The 19,231-nt window shown below is 40.9% G+C and overlaps 3 protein-coding genes across 7 annotated transcripts in view; 2 read left to right on the top strand and 1 right to left on the bottom strand.

The window, feature by feature from the left end:
- Positions 1-4: 4 nt before the first annotated feature.
- LOC135934116 (uncharacterized) lies at positions 5-2,915 on the top strand. The gene is made up of 9 exons (XM_065475651.1): positions 5-182; positions 353-745; positions 807-932; positions 992-1,108; positions 1,235-1,295; positions 1,486-1,771; positions 1,824-2,042; positions 2,095-2,259; positions 2,309-2,915. The coding sequence occupies exons 1-9, from the start codon at positions 159-161 to the stop codon at positions 2,517-2,519; spliced, it is 1,602 nt and encodes a 533-aa protein (XP_065331723.1). The 5' UTR covers positions 5-158; the 3' UTR covers positions 2,520-2,915.
- Positions 2,916-3,880: 965 nt separating this feature from the next.
- Positions 3,881-18,378, top strand: Pdcd4 (Programmed cell death 4). Its single transcript, XM_065486260.1, has 7 exons — positions 3,881-4,389; positions 14,977-15,236; positions 15,390-15,507; positions 15,705-16,192; positions 16,729-16,839; positions 16,936-17,075; positions 17,132-18,378. The coding sequence occupies exons 1-7, from the start codon at positions 4,104-4,106 to the stop codon at positions 17,190-17,192; spliced, it is 1,464 nt and encodes a 487-aa protein (XP_065342332.1). The 5' UTR covers positions 3,881-4,103; the 3' UTR covers positions 17,193-18,378.
- LOC135941055 (Kv channel-interacting protein 4) overlaps positions 17,348-19,231 on the bottom strand; it is a 37,029-nt gene continuing 35,145 nt past the window's right edge. For all 5 annotated transcript variants that reach the window (XM_065486291.1, XM_065486300.1, XM_065486310.1 and 2 more), the window contains one exon: positions 17,348-18,932. In XM_065486291.1, the coding sequence (XP_065342363.1) occupies positions 18,822-18,932 (111 nt within the window). In that variant the 3' untranslated portion in view covers positions 17,348-18,821. The remainder of the gene's footprint in view (positions 18,933-19,231) is intronic.

Raw genomic sequence — 19,231 nt, forward strand, 5'->3', positions numbered from 1 at the left:
CATAACAAAAAACTGTCTCACTTTGGTGAGCAAGCAGAAGAAGTTAAAAATGATTGATTTTGGAATGTAGACGTTAACTTTGATGTGACTTTGACATCACCGCGCCATCTCAAAGATATTCATTCAGAGAGCAGAAGCAATTTTCTGCGCACTCCATCATGTCATCTGCGGAGGAAAACTCGGTTAGTTTGAATTAATATGTATTGCTACAATTTTGTGTTTCTATTTCTGTGTCTCAATGGCAACAAATTATTATTAGTGTATGTACTTTTTTATTTACATACATACTCACATACATTTTAAACCATCCATACATATGTATAATTTATATTTGTGTGGACTTTTGTTTCAGTGTGAGGAAGAGTTGAGAGAAATCCAGCAAAGATTTGAAACAGAAGGCTTGGACTGGGAAGGCTTGGGCACCGGAGAGAAACACCTGCACTTATGGCGTTGGCTGCAGGACGCTGAGAGCAACCTTAGGAGCTCTCGCCGCATGCTGGACAAGTTGAGAGAGGTGCAGCATGAGGAGCTGGAAGAAATGGAAGGGTACGTCTCGCACGTCCGTCAGCTGGCTGACACAAGGGCAGCACACCTCGAGTCTGAAGTTATGACCCTTCGATCAAGGCTGGAGGTGCAACAGAGGCAGGCAGTGACCCTTGCTAACTTGTTGCAACGCAGTGGATTGGAGTCAACCACACTTCCCGATGAAGCAGTTCCTGGAGACGACAATTGGGTGGGAGAACAGGTTGCTCCCCATTTCTTATACACATCCAATCAATTTTAGTAATATTTATTTTGGTGTTAAGGTTGCATTACTTATCGCAGACCGTGCCAAATTAATTGAAGAAATTGAAGTTTTGCGCAAACTCAAGTTTTCCGACGGATTGAACGGAATGAACAAAGAGGGGGAGCTCCTGTCTGAAATCATCAAGGTATTTTTTCTTCCGAGTGATTTCTAGACACAAGAGTAACATTGTTGCTTACCTAATAGGTTTCCTCCGAAAAAGAAGTGCTGAAGCGCGAGGTGTCAGAAATGTGCGAGAGAGTGCAGCTGCTCGAGAAAGCCTCCAGACAGCTAGAGCTGGACAATGAAAGGCTTGCTTACAAGGTAAAGCTTAAAAATCTTTCCAACAGCAGAATAGTGCTTTAAATTATCCTAATAATTAGTCATAATGTAAGCTAATACGATATTTTACTAATGATGCACTTTTATCATGCTGCTTGTAAATGGTAGCTTTCTGAAGCTTTAGCTGAGCTAGAAGAGCGAGAAACCCAGTTGCGACAAATGGGCCCCTGTGAGTCTTTTCAAGTGTCAATTTTTTATTTAATTTATTCACACAGGTAGAAATTGTACGCTCACCGTTATGTTAATTTTAATTTTTTATTTCGCTTCGTTACTCTCAATCACCTTGAATGATTTTTGTACACATCTGAATGCACACCCTTCTTGAACTGTTCAATTTTACTAAGCCTTTGAAAATTCAGTTGGCGATAAGAATGCCGTCTGGCCTCGTCACAAACGGCTGACGTCAGCTGATGACCTGCTCTCATCTGGCTCTCCCAGTCCAACTGAGGAAGGAGGTGAGGAGGACACCGCTCTGCCTAGCAGCAAAGATCCCATTATTGTCGAAAACAAGCGGGATGGAATTAAAGAGAAAGAGCCCAAAGAAAAGGAAATAAGCCCCAAAGAAAGTCCGAAATTGTCTGCCTTGGTAGCAGAGAGTCCTAGACTGTCAATGCTTAGAAAACTGGAAATTGTCGGAGATGCCAAGTAAGCTCAGGAATACATTCCCAAAAAAATGCATCTTATTTTGAATGAATAGATCTGATTTCAATATTGGAGGCTGTGTTCCATCTCCAAGAAGATACGCTGCCTTGCTTGAAAGGACGGACATAGGTCGTTTGGAAGAAATGCACAAACTGCTGTCTGAGCAAGAAAAACTGAGAGGCCAAGTTGGGCTTCTCTCGGAAAAATACAACTCTTTAGCCATGCGTCATCTGCAGTACAAATCAAAAAGGAAGTCTCAAGTTGAAGACTTGAGGTATTCTTTGCCAACATTTTTCCATCCCATTTTAATTAATTCTCCTTTGTAGAGCTCGATTGGACGTTGAATTGAGCTCACTTCAAAGTGAAGTGGATGCTCTGCAAGCCAGATTAGCCATGCAAAAGAAAACTTTACGAAGTGAAGAAGCGTTTCGTAGACGAGTCGAAGCCGATTACAGACGTTTGCAGGACGACAAAAGGAAACTGGTTGTGAAGTGAGTATAACTAGAAATGGTTTTATATCAACTAACTAAATCTTGATAGCATGATGGCGTCAGAAAATACTTCCAGAGATAAAGAACAAGAAGTTACTCTATTAAACAAGAAAATTGGAATGCTTGAAAGGGCAAATTCAGAGCTTTTAAGTCGAGTATTGGACTTGAAGTATGCCGCTCGTCACTCCTCTAATTCTCCGCACAAAACACCTTCACCGTCTGAAGACATCAAAATGTTAGAAATTAGTAGTGCCGTTTAACTTCCTACCAACAAGCCAAGAAGAAAATCGAGCAGTGAACAGTTATACATATTTTACTATGAGATGACCTATCATATGTGAGCTTTGTAGCAAATTAGGCAATTTTATACATTGCTGTGCTACTGCCAAATATTTCTGTAGTGTAACGATTCCGCTTGCAACATGCACAGTTCTTCCAAATATGAGAATAGTGTGCCAAACAAATTAAGTTTTTGTGCAGGGAAAATTAGGCATACTTGTTGTGAATTTTATGTTGTACCGTCCAATGTTAGAACCTCCATCCATAATTCATCCTTCCTGGTTGTCATTAAGATGTTCAACAATAAACATCTTGCCAAACTAAACAATCATAAATGAGTAGTTTGAAATGAGAATAAATGTAAACAAACAAGATAATGTGTATAATCTCTGTCTTAAATCCCTCATTGAATTAATTCATCACGTGTTCCATGATTGCTTCTATTTATCCACTCTCCACTTTAGGACTTGAGAAAAATTTATATTATTTGAGACTAAATCATTGATAGTATAACTATACTGTTTAACAGTTCTGTTAATCATTTTGGTCCTAAAGTCCAGAATTATTAAGATTTAATTAGATATTTTATTATCAAAACAAAAAATATGTATGTTTCATCGTATTATGAATCCATTAAATTCCCTCCTATAGTAAAAAGAAAATAATCAAATACATTTAAGTAATAACCAAAACACGAAATTTTTAATCTTTTCATTGTCATTTAAATATTTAATCAGCACGCCAAATTTGAAAAAGAATCTACGTTTAAATCGATTTATGAACACTCATATGAGGATGAGGTCACTTAAAGAAATGCAAGTGACCGAAGAAATTTTTAATCTTTTCATTGTCATTTAAATATTTCATCAGCACGCCAAATTTGAAAAAGAATCTACGTTTGAATCGATTTATGAACACTCATATGAGGATGAGGTCACTTAAAGAAATGCAAGTGACCGAAGTAATTTTAGTAGTTTCCGTTTTGTTAAGAATTACATCCGGCGAAGCTTCTAGAAAGCGGAGAATATTATTTGCTACCAAGTTTTATCGATCGCCCTATTCTGCTCTCCTGAAACTCCCGCCATCCGGGGTGTCCAATAAACAAGGCTCTATCAATCACCCCGCTGAAGCTGGAAAATCATTGGTTGTGGAGACGGCAGAAGGCTACCAAAACGAAAGAAACTACATATCGCAAGAAGTCTCCCTATTGGTCGAAAAACGCCGGTTTCCATCATACGCCAATGGGAGCCTCACTTGCTCATTTTTAAATGCCAATATGCGCGACGGTTCAGCACCTCACTCTTTCAGCTATCTGCGTAGAATCCAATCGACAATTTTCAAAACAAAACAATTCGAGACCGTACGCCGAGACGTAAACACTGTTCCCGCAGCGCAACATTTCATTCTTTTCACCATCTAACTCCAATACTTCATCGTGACTTCACACGCACAGCGGCCACCGCTGACACATCACATCTCAACATCCACAAGGAGACGAGAGAAGAGACTGTAATCAGCAATTTCTTTGTGATATTCGCATTTTCCCCCATCGCACTAACTCCACCATGATGGACGTCGAGACTGTCAATGGTTTCGAGAACGGAACCGCCGACCACGAGAAGAACGGCGGCGAAATTACCGTAGGTGCATCGGCAACCGAAAACAATGGCACCGTCATGATGCCGTCAGCCACCATGGACCTGAGAATCAAGAAGAAAGCTCGCCGGCTGACCAAACAGAACAGCAAGGAATCTTCGCCAAATGGCATTGCGGTCGTCCTGCAACAGCCCAGGTACTTCAAGAACAGCCGCCGGTCCAGGAGCGGCTATGGTCGTGGGCTGCCCAAAAAGGGTGAGATTTTTTCAGATCAATTTCATTTTTTAATAGTACATATGTATATTAATATCATAAATGATTCTTCGTGCGGAAAATGTATATAATTTATATGATATCTAACTTTTTATTTTTCTTATGAAGCAGAAAGTTCAATAACTTGACCATACGATTTTTGGTAACGAAAAATTTATGTTTACTGCCGCAGAGATTTCTCTTACACAGCAAATTATCAGTTAGTGCCTTGATTGATTAGAGGCTTTAAAAAGTTTTCCGAGATGTGTGCAATTTAACACATACATGCATAATATATATGGAAAAGTCAGTTTTCGCCACCCCTACTTTTACATGGGATTCTCATAAGAACTGGCGGGATGTGTAGCCCGGCAGAAACTGTAACTTAACCGTAGTTCCGCCACACAAAGCTTACATGTCATGTAATTAGATCGGACAAAACTTTTCAAAAGCATAGCTAGCATGGTAATATTTTTACAGAGATATTGCTAATTATCTTGCATTATTTCTCTTCGCTTATTTTGTTCTAAGCCTGGCCGAAATTTTTGTTTTTTTTTATTTGAGTTATAAATAATCCCATTAGTCGTAAAAAATTGTGGTAAAATGAGTTAAACTCAAAATTAAAATTCTCATTTATATTGATATCAATTCAATTCAGTTTAATGTTAGTTACGCTAGTAAGTTTACACCATCCAGCTCGCAAGTATTTTGTGTTACATTAGCAACAAAAAATAATAAAGTCTCACTTGATACAAAGACAAATTGGGTTCAACTTATTTATACTAGTTCAGTTAAAGGGACACACGAGGTAATATTTTCTTTTAAGAGCGAGTGTGGCTATACCTTTCAACACAGTGAATAATAAACGTCTGGTCGACAGAGGGCAGGGGGAGAGTGGTAGTAAAGTAGTTGTTTTTGTTGCTAAAATCGGCAACGCTGCTCTTCTCTGCAGGCACACAAGCCAAAACATCACGCGAGGCTTTTATATATTTTTTTGCTGGCAGCCTTCTTGAAAGTTGTGAAGCGAAAAAGAGGAGGAGGAGAGAAGTTGCTCTCTCAGTGCAGACGGAGACACAAAACCTGTATCATTCTGATTGGCTCCGATTCGCGAACTGCGCATTTTTCGCAAGTGTGTCGTCCACAGCAATACGAATTATTTTGACATTATCGTACGTGGTGCGATAATTTTTGAGCAAGCCGACGTTTATCTGCGCCTTGAACCGCGAGCTCTGGTGTGGTGTGTGGAGCAGATGCCTTTCATCTCTCTCTCTCTCTCTCTCGCTCGCGTTTTCTTATCGCGAGAGAGAAAAAAAACATGGTCTGATGATTTTGAAAGAAAAGTAAACAGTAATGTCATGTGACTTCAAGTGTGGACTTATGTTGTTGAAGGTTGCAAAACAGGATTGTACAGCAAAGTGCAGCTTGTAACGATTTTTGCTAACAATAGTTACAAAGTCTGGAGGAAAGTATGCCAAATTATATAATTAAACTTAAATTCAATTGACAACCGCTTTAAAATTCTAGTTCTGGAGATTTTCACCTTTCTAACAATTAGAAACAACTGATAAAAAATAAAGCTCTACAATTTTTTTTAAGTTATGAGTTTTTGTGATTGTACGTCCTGCTATGCGGTTTTTACCAACTAATTTGTCTAGAAATTTAAATGTGACAGACAAAGAATCTCTGCTTGCAAAACGAATAATTTGTTCCTAACCGAATTTTGAGTCAAAGCAATAATATTATGCCTCCACCTCCTCCTCTTATCACTCTCAAGGCCCTGAAAGCCAGCGTGCCGTGAACATTCAACCGGCATTTAAGCAGGAAATTTTCCTCGCTCCTGCAAGCAAATGACATGCTGCCATCAATTAGCAGGCGACAACCAATTTCCTTTGTTTTTGTCGCCGCATGCAGAGCGTGCATTTGTGTTTGTTTGTGTGCATCGAAAATGCCGCCGTTGACGGTTTTTAGCATTGACCTTGCTCAAAGTTATAGCGGTTATAGTATGAGGGCTGAATGGGTCGATGATGGTTGGTTCCTCACTCTCTTCACTCTCCCCATGCTCTTTTTAGATGTAGTACAGTCCAACAGCCGCCTAGCCATGCGCAGTTGCCTGGTTGGACCTAGAGTGCGAACTGCGTAGTTAGCCAAAATTTCCCGTCGTTCTGAATCTGCAGGCGGGAAGCCGCAGCAATTCCAAAGATGTACATCTTTTGTTGCTCGACAATATCCGGCCTTTTTGAAGCTGATGATGAATTTGCATGCAAAGGCATTGGCATTTTTATTTATTCAGACACTGGAGATACGTGAACTAGGCTCGAGAGGATCAAATAACTTTAAAGGAGATGTTTGATGTAATGGATCCAGTCGAAAAGAATTGGTTTAAATATCTTGTGGAAGTACTAATTTTGTATGGCTGCCTATTACGTTGATCTTTCAACAATGTTGTTCGAGTGAAAATAACCCACGCCATCGTCAAAACCCGCTACGTACCCTACGTACGCAGTTTGCAATTTTTTTCTCATTGCAAAAAAAATATCTTAACCTTCGACCGATTGAAAGGTTGTAGATTTTAACCATCATTTCTACATCGAATCAAAAGATAATTCCGCCTATTGGAAAAAAGTATTTATTTTTCCGGCTCCACAAATATGCGCGTTATAGATGGAAGGCAGTCCATTATTCGTCTTTGTCTACTTGTTTACGTTCAAGCCGCACTCGGAAAATAAATTTCAGCAAATTGGATGGAACCTTGGGAAGGCTGCTTGAGTGGCAGCTGCCTTTTGGTGGAGACGATCAAGATAAATAGCGATGCGCTGGCATCAAATTATGTAAAATTGTTTTTCCTTGCTCTCAATTACAGCCCGTTCCTTTAATGGCATTTTTCATGAATAATAAGCGAGGGAAATTGCAAACAATGCCGGGAAAATCCTACCTCAAACTCCATGAACCGTGGAACAAGTCTGAAAAAGCAGACCAGCCCAAAGCGAACTCGAATCAAGCACGATATATATGCGCATTATGCAATTAAAATGGCTTTTCTTTTCCAATCTCTCCTACTCGAAGAGATGAATGCATGGAGATGTTGTCGGCCCACCTAATGGACCGGTCATGGAACATTAAATTACGCTCTAGGAAGGATTAATTTGATCCACAATGAGAACAAGTCTTCGAGAACTCGTTTCTCCAGACCAATTTCGTCTGCCAACAAAATTCGAGTTGCAAAAGCTGGCGGAATTTTGATATCATTGCCACGCGGCGGTCGCCTCGCAATTTTTAACAATTCTGCTGCGCACTTACACCGGCGTCAGAGCCGGAGCCGAGAGGCATGCGGTGCCGGCAGGGAACAGGAACAGAACACAGCGGCGTAATAATAATTCGGCCCCCCCACCTTAGTCCCAGAGATTCGAGCAGGCAGACTGTAAACAAAAACAATCGTCCCGATGGCGGCGGCTTGTGCGCGACGCATTATGCCGGCAGTACCAGAACGGCTCTTGTTCCTGATATGGCTGAAGTTAATGATTATGTACCGCAGTTTGATAACAGACGTTATGCTGCGTTCAAATCTGGTGCCATGAATTGCGTCGCCACTGTTTCCGCCTCTATTAACCAGAAATCATCTAGAAAGAAGCCGACATCTAGTTTGCAGGGGAAACGCGCAGTGGAGTTTTATTATAAAAAAACACAATTGCTGACGGTTTCAGGCACAAACATTTTTATTGCTTCCCTTTCGTTGAGCCCAACAGCCAAACTTATGAAAGATGATTATAATATAGTTGAAGTTTTGGTTCACCAAACTGGGCCTGATTTGCAACAAATACAATGCAGCCGCTAGTGATGAATGATCGATTCAACTCTCGTTCTTGGCGTGCAGTATACATTAGCAAGTACGCACGTCCAAAAAATTCATAGCCCGCGCAATTGACACACTTTTGTGCGGTCGAGCAACGCTAAATCAATGATAATGCGCCAATGTGGTGCATCGCAAGCAGCTAATAAATAATTGAAGCGAAAATCGGCGCTGCAGACGCGACTATTTTGGCCAGCACGTGGCCAGCGAGCGAGACATTAATATGCAAGCGAGCGGCTTGTAACTCTGTGCACAATGGCTGGGGAGACGGTCGGGAATCGATTTTGGTACCACGGTGCAAGTGAACCGAGTTTAAATCGAGCATTCACTCTTGTCGGGCCCAGTCTGGCTGGCTTTTGCGAAACCGTCGCACGGCTGCGACGAAACCCCCTTGAAAAGCGTGTGTTATATTCCCGTTCCACACAAGGTGGCGCCTTTGATATTTGCACACAAGAGGCAAAAAATGTCGCCAGGCCGTTGCAAGCGAATTCCAGACAGCTCACTCAGCTCTATATTTTTCATTTCTCAGCAGGAGTTAATAGACCCTGATGTGACGAAATACGAGACAGTGCTGTGCAGACGCTTCCCCACCTGAAGACTCTTGAACATGCACTCAGTCGATTGACTATTTACTTGAAGTGGTCATAAGGTGACAATTAATTTTTTACTAGGTATGCATGTCACGGTTATCGTTAAGTGCACTGTTCAAATAACTCATATAATTTTGAGCCATGTGATGAATTTTTTTTTTAATTTGTGGCAACAATTGTGAAAAATATTAATTGAAAAATTGCTATGTAACGCTTTAGGGAAAGAACACCATTGAAATGGAAACCTTGATTGTAAGATAATTTTTAGTGTGGCACTCCTATGGCTTACAGAAACATTCCTTATTTTTATTATTAACTAATTTTACTAGTTACGATTGCGACTTGAGTTTTATTCGTTTAATTCAACGTGCAACACTTCAAAGAGTCACTTTCATTTAAAAACTATCTAGAAAATAACGACTGTTGCGAGTTTAGAATAAAATTATTATTATTTGCAATCGCTATTATTGTGATATATCTGCCTCAACTCTAACTCCACGCCGCATGATATAAAATCGTGAGTTGCAAGTTTGCAGTATTCCCATACGCGTGCCCAGAGTCCGCTCGCCAGCAGGCATGTCAGGTCAAACATGTCGGATCTGGGCTGGCAGGTGACCTTTTTGCCCTTGGTGGGCTCTCGGATGGTCTCCCCCGCCAATATAACGCAGCCTGTTCAAACTCTGGCGATAATTATCTCTCACTCAACCGGGGCGGGACAAACCACGCCTTAGTGTTAGAATTTTGCATGTGAGTGCTCTTAGCAGACGTGAAAAAAACGAATGATAAGGTCTGACATTATAACAAATAAACAAACAAGCGAAAGCGTCGGACGGAGCAAACCTGGTTTAATGACGCTCTTCCTCCTTGCACAGACCATTAATTTATTATTCTTCTTCCTGCCGGACCGGCTTCATCACTCATTGCACGTAATAAACAATAAGTAGTGTATATCGTAGTACGGCACGAATGAGTACATTTGTACTTGCTTTGTGCCGTGTTTGAGTCGAGTGCGACGCGGATATATAATAAAAATTGACGTTGCGTCGCCGCTTTTTACTGCGGCCCTTCAATGAATTTCTTCTCCCCTACAGCAGGGCTGCCAGAGTGCCCCTTTTCTCATTTTGTATTAGGACAGGAGTATTAAAATATCCGTTATGTCTGGATAATTTCGTTGTATGCCTCCACTTTCATGCCACATATTTTTAATGCGATTGATGAGATTCAAGGCAAGTGTATCCGTTATATTACTGATATGAAATGCAATACGTCCGACCAGCAATAGCTGAAAGTAATATTTTATTCAGCCGATGTCCTTGTCCTTAAAGGGAAATCGATTTCCCTCCTTAAAACGCAGAGGAAAAATAAGGAAAATTGCATTTCTTAGTCTGCTTTTTGGCAGATAAGTGCCGGCGGCTCCCACTGCCAGCTGCTCTCTTTGAAAATGCAATCTGCGGGCGGCTGGCTGATTATCCGCGCGAAATACTACAATGAGAGTCACGATAACCTTGACCATCATTGCAGAGACGCGAGAGTATATAATATAATATAGATAGGTACGCGAGTAAGCGGCCCAAGAGCTGAGCGTTGTTAGCTGGCTGGCTCAAACCGCCAGCTGGGGCGAGTTTTGTTGCTATGCGCCTCCGCCGCCGCCGCCGTGCCGGCATCGTCTAAATCCGAAGCTGTTGGAAGGAGGAGGATGCACAAAAATTACTATTCTCTCGCTCATTTTTTTATTAACAGCTCGCGGTGAATTGCAAGAGGAGGCCGAGAGTAGCTTTAAACTGATTTTTTTTCTCACCTTCCACTTACGGAAAGGTTGCTCTTTACCGCGACGAAACAAGTAACCGACGCCGTTTTAGGTCTTATCGCACAAAAACTCGTTCAGCTGCATTTGGAAAATTTCATAAAGTTGATATTATAACGGAGCTTGTAGTTGATTACTTAATGTGATTGATAACCTAGCATTGGCAACAACAGTGTGAACGTTAGGATATAATATATAATAGAAGTTGCGCAAATAATTCTGTATTTTCAAGGGGAGCGCTGTATAACAATATAATAATACGATTCATGAGCAGCTTGGCTTTTAGTTTGAAAGACCTTATAGGATCGCAGGACTACCTTGTTAAAGTAAAAGGGAACAAAGAAGCTAAGACGCACCAACCAGTTTGTGTGAAAATAAACGCTCAGACTTTTCTCCATCAATCACCAGGAGCCAAATTACGTTTGAAGCCAACATTCGAAAGTGCCGAATTTAGCTTAGCTAAAAATAACCTGGTAAACAACACCCGCAGAGTGGGATGTCTGACCCACCACACGTACTTTGTTTTTGTTTACCACCAGAAATGTTTTACTGCTAAACTCTTACTTTTGGCCAACTGCGCGGATTGTATTTTTAAAATCGAACTCGACGTGAACTAACTCAAAACTAACCATCCTGTCTTGATTAGGCTGAAACAGAGAGCTGCAGCTGGTTTTAGGGAGCAGGGTTCTCTCTTATGGCCGGCCTTTAATTTTCCAGAGCTGCATTCTGGATGCACTCGCCAGCTCACCCGATAGCTGCGAGCTTTGCTAGCTTGGAAATTGGCCATGTACGAACGCATGCGTGCACGCGGCTATAAGGCAGGGAAGTGAACGCCGCAACTGGCACGTCGGCGCTGCGCGACCGCGACCGAAGTTGGGTGTGTTGGTCGCGAAGCAAATGCCAAGAAGTGCATTTCCTCGCGCCGGGATCAATCAGAAACCTGCTTGCCGGTCGATTCACTCTTGTGAAATTTGCTCTGCTTGTGTGGATAAAATGTGTTACCGAAAACACGCACTTAAACAACAATGGTGCGGCGAGACGGCTAATGAGTTTGCATTGTGTTGAAAAGAGCTCAAGCAGTGTTCACGACAAGATCGGATCGGACTCTTTTCGTGCAATCGGAAAGTGTAGTTTTTACGTTTACGTCAGATTGTTAGATTTTTAAATAATAAAAATTTTCTTTGATGAACTAAATTGGCGAAGAAAATATGATTTTTTAGCTCTTACAATTTTGCCTAGCAACCATAAAATTAAAAAAAATTATTTTGGTTCTTTTGAATCCACTGAAGCTCAATTATATTTTATATTTTAACGCAAGCAATTTTTTAAGGAAGCCAAACTTTTAAATTTCTATTATATTGAGTTAATAAATAATACTACTTTACTAGTTACTAGTTTGTTTTAATTGTATTTTATTTGTAATCACTCTCGCAAAATTTGTAGTTTCTTGGCAGCGTTTAAAAGGACGAATACCAAGAGTGAATCTCAACAGTTTGTTCGCAGTTACAAAGTTATGCAAAAGTAAACATTGCGTCAATGTGCTGCTCCTGCCACAATACAATAGCGTCATATAGAGGCAAGCAATCCGTTTTGACAGGTCCAACGGGCTAATCGCGTGTAAACACGAGTTGCTGTACATACGTGCTGTGCACCAAGTAGGCAATAAATAATTCAGCCGGCTGGTGCTCACGCAAGCAGCGATCGACTCGCTAAATGAAATAGATAAGCACCCATTCGATTGAATCGTAGTTTCAGCACCTTGAACCGAATTCGTTCCATTTATTTAATTTGGCTCGAGCTGCGTGTGCCTCGAAATTCAGAGCACGCGGGTTCGCCACGCAGGACTGCAGTTTTGGCCGCATTACGCAAGCTCCTAAAAAGTGCACCTCGCGCGCTAGCTGCATTCTGCGCCGCGTGTGATAAAGTTGGCTAGGCAGGAGTCATCGCACCTCATTCAGGCCACGGCCGCCGATGTCGAAAGTGAAAGTTTCGGGTTGCTGTTGACGACTTCAGGTCGTTGACCGATCTGATATAAAAACATATGAAAAAGGCTTTCGGCACGGCTAGTCACTCGGCTATTGTAATTAAGTGCTATAATTACGTACGATCAACAACGCGTAGTGAACGCTATGCAAATGATCGCTCGGCCGACAAGGCTGCACGATTCTGTGATTATTTTCTAGCCTCAGTACGTCGATTTTGCTCATAAATCAGTTGGCTTACAAGTCCTCTAGAGACGGAATCGCTTTTTCATCAATGAGCGCGAAGTTCTAGTTCTATTTGTTTACTTGTAGATAACTCAAAGCACAGATTACTGATAAAATAACTTGAGCTTGTCACACAGTGCAAATAAACAGAGAGGTTTGACCTGTTTTGAAATTCATATCAGTTAGTATTTTGACTCTCATATTACGAGTTTGCTCATTCTTCTACGTTCAGAAATTTCGACGCTTAAATTTAATGTGAACGATTGGAGTTAAGCAATTAATTGCTGAGCTAAGCTATATCATAACATTATAAATTGTCGTTTGTTTCTTAATGATTACTTTAACTTTTTTACTGATCGGGCGATCTGGAAAAAAATATTGTCATCCTTTCCAATATAAGCTGAATTGCACAGCCAATGGGGACTGATGTAACAAATAATATTCCTTTATTTGGGTTGGCCTCGACTGCATCAAATACGATTTTCTTCATTGGATTTCGAACCCTCTCGTAAGCCACTTGAAAATTCCCTCCTCCGCGAAGTTAATAAAATGCCCTTCGACGGACTTCCTAATCAGATGAAGCCGGAGCTGCAAGCTCGGCGACAATAAATTGTGACTAAGTCTAAAAATAATGCCCCAGACACTAATAAGCTGAGGAGCAGTGTGGGTGCGCGCGGTTTTCGCCTTCCTCTATGTATGGCTGCTTGATGACTAACTAAAAAAGGGAAGCACACTGCCGCAAGCATTTTTTCATACACACTGTATTATGGCGTATGCCAGCAAAGAAACGATAAAATATAGTCCAGAAATACTCAAGCCGACGCTGCGGAAGCTTCCTTTTCCGCGGTGTGATTGCGTATGCATGCAACGCTCGTGTGCATGCAGCTAAGTCCCAACGCGGTGCGCCGGCCAAGAGTGTCTGCTTGCCAGCGATGGAACTGAATTGATGTGCTAGTTGCATCAAGGATTTCCACACAATCGATGTATGCATGCATGCTGCAGCTGCCTCGTGAAAGAAACATTCGATATAATTGCCATTAGGTAGAGCTCGTTAGAGGGAGTTAACTGGAGCTTCAATTCCATCTCTTGAGGTGTGCATGCAGGCAGCCTCGGGTTCATTTTCATCTTTTCTCCTCTCCTTCGCAGTCGTAAAATTATAAAATTACTGGATCTTGCTCAACAAGCTGTATGGCCGCTTATGAAATGCAAAATTTATTGGCACTTTAATGGGCTTCACGCATATATTTCCCAGCCTGAAATTGACTTTGGTTATAAGTATCTATCTACTTGTAGAATGCACATGGGAATAGTTTCACCCGATGAAAAAGTCTGTTCAAAACACCGCTGCAGGTCAAGGATAGTAAAAAGAAACCGTTTTTGGGACCTAGTTAAAAGCTTGACTCCTTTGAACGAAGCGAAAGCCGAGTAGAAAACTAGCCGGCTCCTGCATCTAATTCCACTGGGTATCCGCTGCACCGGCGAGTCGAACAAAAAATTAGAATAGTGCATGCAGGAGTTAGTTGTGCGTGTATGGGTTCACGGACAAATTAGAGCGAGCCCGCGAGGCCTCGGTGCACGCGGGAAATCTCATTGAAACGCGGCGTATTATTCTCTCACTGGCAATATGATTCTGCTTCCTCCGCGGAGGGGAGAGGGCTGTTCTTGTACATGCAGGTGGAGGCCTTAATTTATCATGATCACGTAACCCCAAGGGATAATGAGGCACAAAAACCTTTTGTCCAACTTTGTACCTGACCTCGCACAGTCACACAAACCTAAAACCTAAGAAGTGAGTTGGTCATTTTTATTTTCTCCATAATGCAGGGTTGCGATATTTTCTTGGAACCATCAGTCAACAACTCTCGGCAAACAAAAGCAGTTGTTCCTTGAGAAACGTAATATCATATAAATTCCAATCGGAAATTGGCAGCGCCAAGGTTGAAATGCCCATTCATGCACATTATACGTTTATGGTGCCTTAATAGTCGTATCGAGTGCAGGTCTGAAACGATTAATGGAATAATTGTTAAATTTTTGCGCTCTCAGCGGGAGTTGAATAATGGCTCATCGCCAGCACAATTAATTAAATAATTACTACTAATTAATATAAAATATATTAATAGTTAAATTCTCACATTCTAGGCGGAGCTGGTGGAAAAGGAGTGTGGGGCAAGCCAGGCTCTGAGCTGGCTGAGGAGTATGTGGACACCCATGATCCCAACTACGACAGCGACTCTATGGAAAATGGAGACGTTGAGCTTAAAACGATCTTCCCGATTCTCAGCGATGAGGAGCTGATGAGAGCTGTGGAGCCAATCATGCAGGAGTACTTCGAGAATGGGGACACCAACGAAGCCTGCATCTCCTTTGAGGAGCTGCACGCTGGAAAGAAGCGCTATAGAGTACGGGAGTAATTTTGTCTTTTAATGTTTTTTTTTTAAATTTGTTACAAACTTGTGGCATGCACTGATGTTCAGCTTTTCAAGTCCTGATGACTTGGCTGCGTTCGAGCAATTACCTGGGCAGCGTACTTATTCTCACTGAACATGTTCCAGCTGCCATACATTGCCATTGAGATGGCCATGGACCACAAGCCCTCCCATCGAGAGCTCACCTCTGTCCTCATTTCTGACATGTACGGCCGCATTGTCAGTGAGAGGGATATTGCCAGAGGTGAGTTTGATCGACGAGCAGACAAACTACTTTTGACCACGATAAAATAGATTTGAATACTTTGAAAAATTGCAAAGAAAAGGCCAGAAAATTTTATTACTATCCCTTGAATGTCTGCTAAGATCAAATGGAGGTTGAAAATGAAAACGGTTTAAACATTTGTTATTACTTGTCACTCACCGTGCTCACTCTTTCAGCTTTTGACGAACTGCTCCGCAACCTGCCAGACCTGGTGCTTGACACACCAGACGCAGCCACAGTGCTGGCCAACTTCCTCGCTCGTGTCGTAGCAGACGACTGCCTGCCCCCTCGCTACGTGTACGACCTGAGTGACCTGGCCAAGCAGACCCCAGGCTCCCCAAGCAAACAAGAAGGAGAAGAAGTCGAGCCCAAAGACAATGGGCTGGTCAATGGCGATGCCAATGGAACCGCGCCTGATACGCTTATGAACCAACACTCAAGAGTGACCATCTCCAGGGCTGAGACCCTCCTGTCGCTGAAGCACGGACTCGTCCGTCTGGACAACGTGTGGGGCGTCGGAGGCGGCACCAGGCCAGTCAAGAGTCTCATCAGGCAGATGGTGCTGCTCTTGAGAGAGTACCTATCCTCAAGCGACTTGCATGAAGCTTCTCGCTGCCTGCAAGAGCTTGAGGTGCCACATTTCCATCATGAACTCGTTTATGAGGTGAGCGTCTCGAAAATTTTATTCATAACCTATTTGTGCAGTGACCTATGAGAAACCTTGGAAGTTCAAACAAGAATAGTTCTGACGTTGCATTGCCAAATTTGGGCGAGGCAAAGACAATTGCCCTAACCTGAATGCGTTGTCAGTGATATTATTGTTTGCATTTAACAATCACATATCAGATCCGTCAGCTGCATTTTAATTATATATTCCAATGCAGGCAAACCTTGGTGTCCTAGGTCTTGTGTCGGCAATAAAAAAAGCTATAAAATAAAACAAACGCATTTCTCATAGTTAATTTCTTGGTCTCAGAGCAGCTCTAGATTTTCACTGGGTTTTGCTGTCCAGCGTGTCTTTTAAAATCTTAACACTTTTGTGGCCGACTTTTAAAGTGACTAAATTTTGCTTTGATATTTTTTCTTAATCGATGCAGGCCTCATTTCATAACTTCCTATTCGAGTATAGTTTAAATACACTGATTTCAATTTGAACACTTTTTCAAATGCCATCTTATTCTGAATTTCCTCGGATTTCAGGCTGTTATCATGACCATCGAAGCTGTGGTTGGACCAACCGAAGAAAAGATGGTTCGTCTGCTCAAATTCCTGTCTGACGCAGTCATTATTACTCCTGACATGATGGAAAGGGTAATAAAGATTATTTTTTTGCTGCTGCTTGTTAATTAATTGACACTGATGATTGCCAAAAGTAAGCATCAATTGACACAATCATGCATATTGCAGGGCATCATGAGGATCTTTGAAGATCTCGATGACATCTGTCTGGATGTGCCAGTGGCTCACAGTGTTCTTGAGAGATTCCTTGAAAACTGTGAGAAAGCTGGGTTCATAACGCACAATCTGGTCAGGAAGCTTCCAACAAGGTGAGTTTGCTCAAATCAGTGAGTGGTCCACGAAACTTACCATTCATATTTTGAAGGGGTCGCAAGCGATTTGTCTCCGAGGGAGACGGTGGCCGCATCAAGGATCACCTGTACTAAAGCGCAGTGACTCCATTCCCTCCATCCCTTCTCTAGAAGAAAGAGCAGCCCTCATTCCTTACATTTGTACCAGAGTATCAAGGAACGAGCCATTCAATTATCACCTGAGTTGCAAGAAGAAACCCAGATGTTAACAAACATTATTCATTTTCTCAAAAAACTTGAAAAAGTATGAATTAAAAGTACAAAAAGAGAAGAAATCTTGTAGCTTGAAACGAATATTGATGGCTGGATTGCTTGATAAAAAAGATACGCAACAACAAACAAATTGCATGCTGATGCTTTTCATCTTCACTTTTGATGGGTAGCAAAATTATTCAAATTATATCGTTCTTTGCCTTCATGCAACTGTTATTAATTTCTGCAAAGTCTCACGGTGTTTAGCGTCTTAGTGATTTAACAAATTTACGAGAGCGTTTTTCAAATATCACCTGATTGTCATATGTGTTAGCGAAAAAAACATTGACAACTTAAAAATCCAACAAATATTTAACATATATACTCATCTTTACTCCCATTGGTAGCTGTGGAAAAGTTAGTAAAGAGACTTTTCTTTCCGTACTTATCTGCTGCGGCTGATGGAACACTTAACCAGAGCTGCAGTATTAGGACTAAACCGCCACACATTATAAAATGCATGATTTACCCACTGCCTGGTTAAATACAACTATCCAAAACGTAGCTCACTAGGGTCCAAAAGCGTTTATTTGACTTTCTCCCGGACTTGAAAACCAACAGACAAGCAGTTTAGTTCAATCCTTAGCCGAAAAATCTGAAGACATAAATATGAAGCATAATGAAGGCTGAATTTGTAGTGGTAACAAAATATAATATTTTTCTCTTAAATACAGAGTAGATGAGACAATTCATTATATATTCACATAAAAAAGTAACACTAATCAGGCGGCTCTCTGAATTTGTAATGGCATGAAAGGATTGTAATAATTGTTAGTTCCTAAGTGAAATTTTCTATTGCATTTTATTAATGAAAAGTCTAAAAATCAATATAAAATAGCAAATGCACCAGTTCAATTGATAATAATTGGTTCTATTCATGATTTCCTTCTCAACTTGGTAGTAAATTGTAAGTTAATTTTCTGTAAGAAAAGAGGATAATCAATCGATTCATTTCATCTTGTGTACATTGGTTTATTTTGTTTCTAATAAATTAGCATATTAACATGTATCACTCTGTTTTTTATTGTGAGTGCGAAATGAAACGACCAGATAAGAAATATCAAGTGGCAAGTATATTTTTAGGAATATTGCGCCTTACAAATAGATATTATCATCTGTATTCAATCAATCGTGGCGAAACCTCAATGCAATGTAACACAACATTATAATAATAATGCATACAATCTGTATATACTTGGCAATATACGATGCAAGAGGGTACAATGAGGCCAAAAAGTGTTCTCATATTCAAAATTCTTTCCGTACACATTGAAAATTCAATTGTAGTAAAGCACACGGGTACAGCAGTCGGTGGCACAAAGTTTTTGTTTGTTAAAAGTACACACGAGTAAGTTATTCTGACGAGATTGCGAACTCATTTCTTGCAAATGTCATACTGTGAACACTCTGCTGCATTCACCAAGTGGATGATTTGGTCATCGTGGTCGTGGGTCAAATGGAGGAGTCAAACACACACATGGAATGGGAAATGGCCTCGTCTTGGGTGCAGCAGGCCAAAAACTCATCTAGCGTCACTACACCGTCATGGTTCTGGTCCATTTTCTGGTGAAAATATTGTATTCAGTTTCAAATTAGTAAAATTAAGTAAATTAAAACTACACTAAAAATGGGAAAAATATAGCTTCAGACATCAATGATAAAATGAAGTTACGAAATTTCAATTTTACCCTTAAAGGAATTTTTATAATAAAGATAAGACCACTTGGTAACATAATTTTTAAGATGTTAAAATATACATATAAAATGTCTTTGTGAAATTAAAATTTTTTCATGGATGTGTGGCCAGTATAATGTAATGTAAAATTAAAATGAAAGTTACAGAGACAGAACAATAACAAAAG

Source organism: Cloeon dipterum, chromosome 1, assembly GCF_949628265.1.
Source record: "Cloeon dipterum chromosome 1, ieCloDipt1.1, whole genome shotgun sequence".
NCBI classification, from domain to species: Eukaryota; Metazoa; Arthropoda; class Insecta; order Ephemeroptera; family Baetidae; genus Cloeon; species Cloeon dipterum.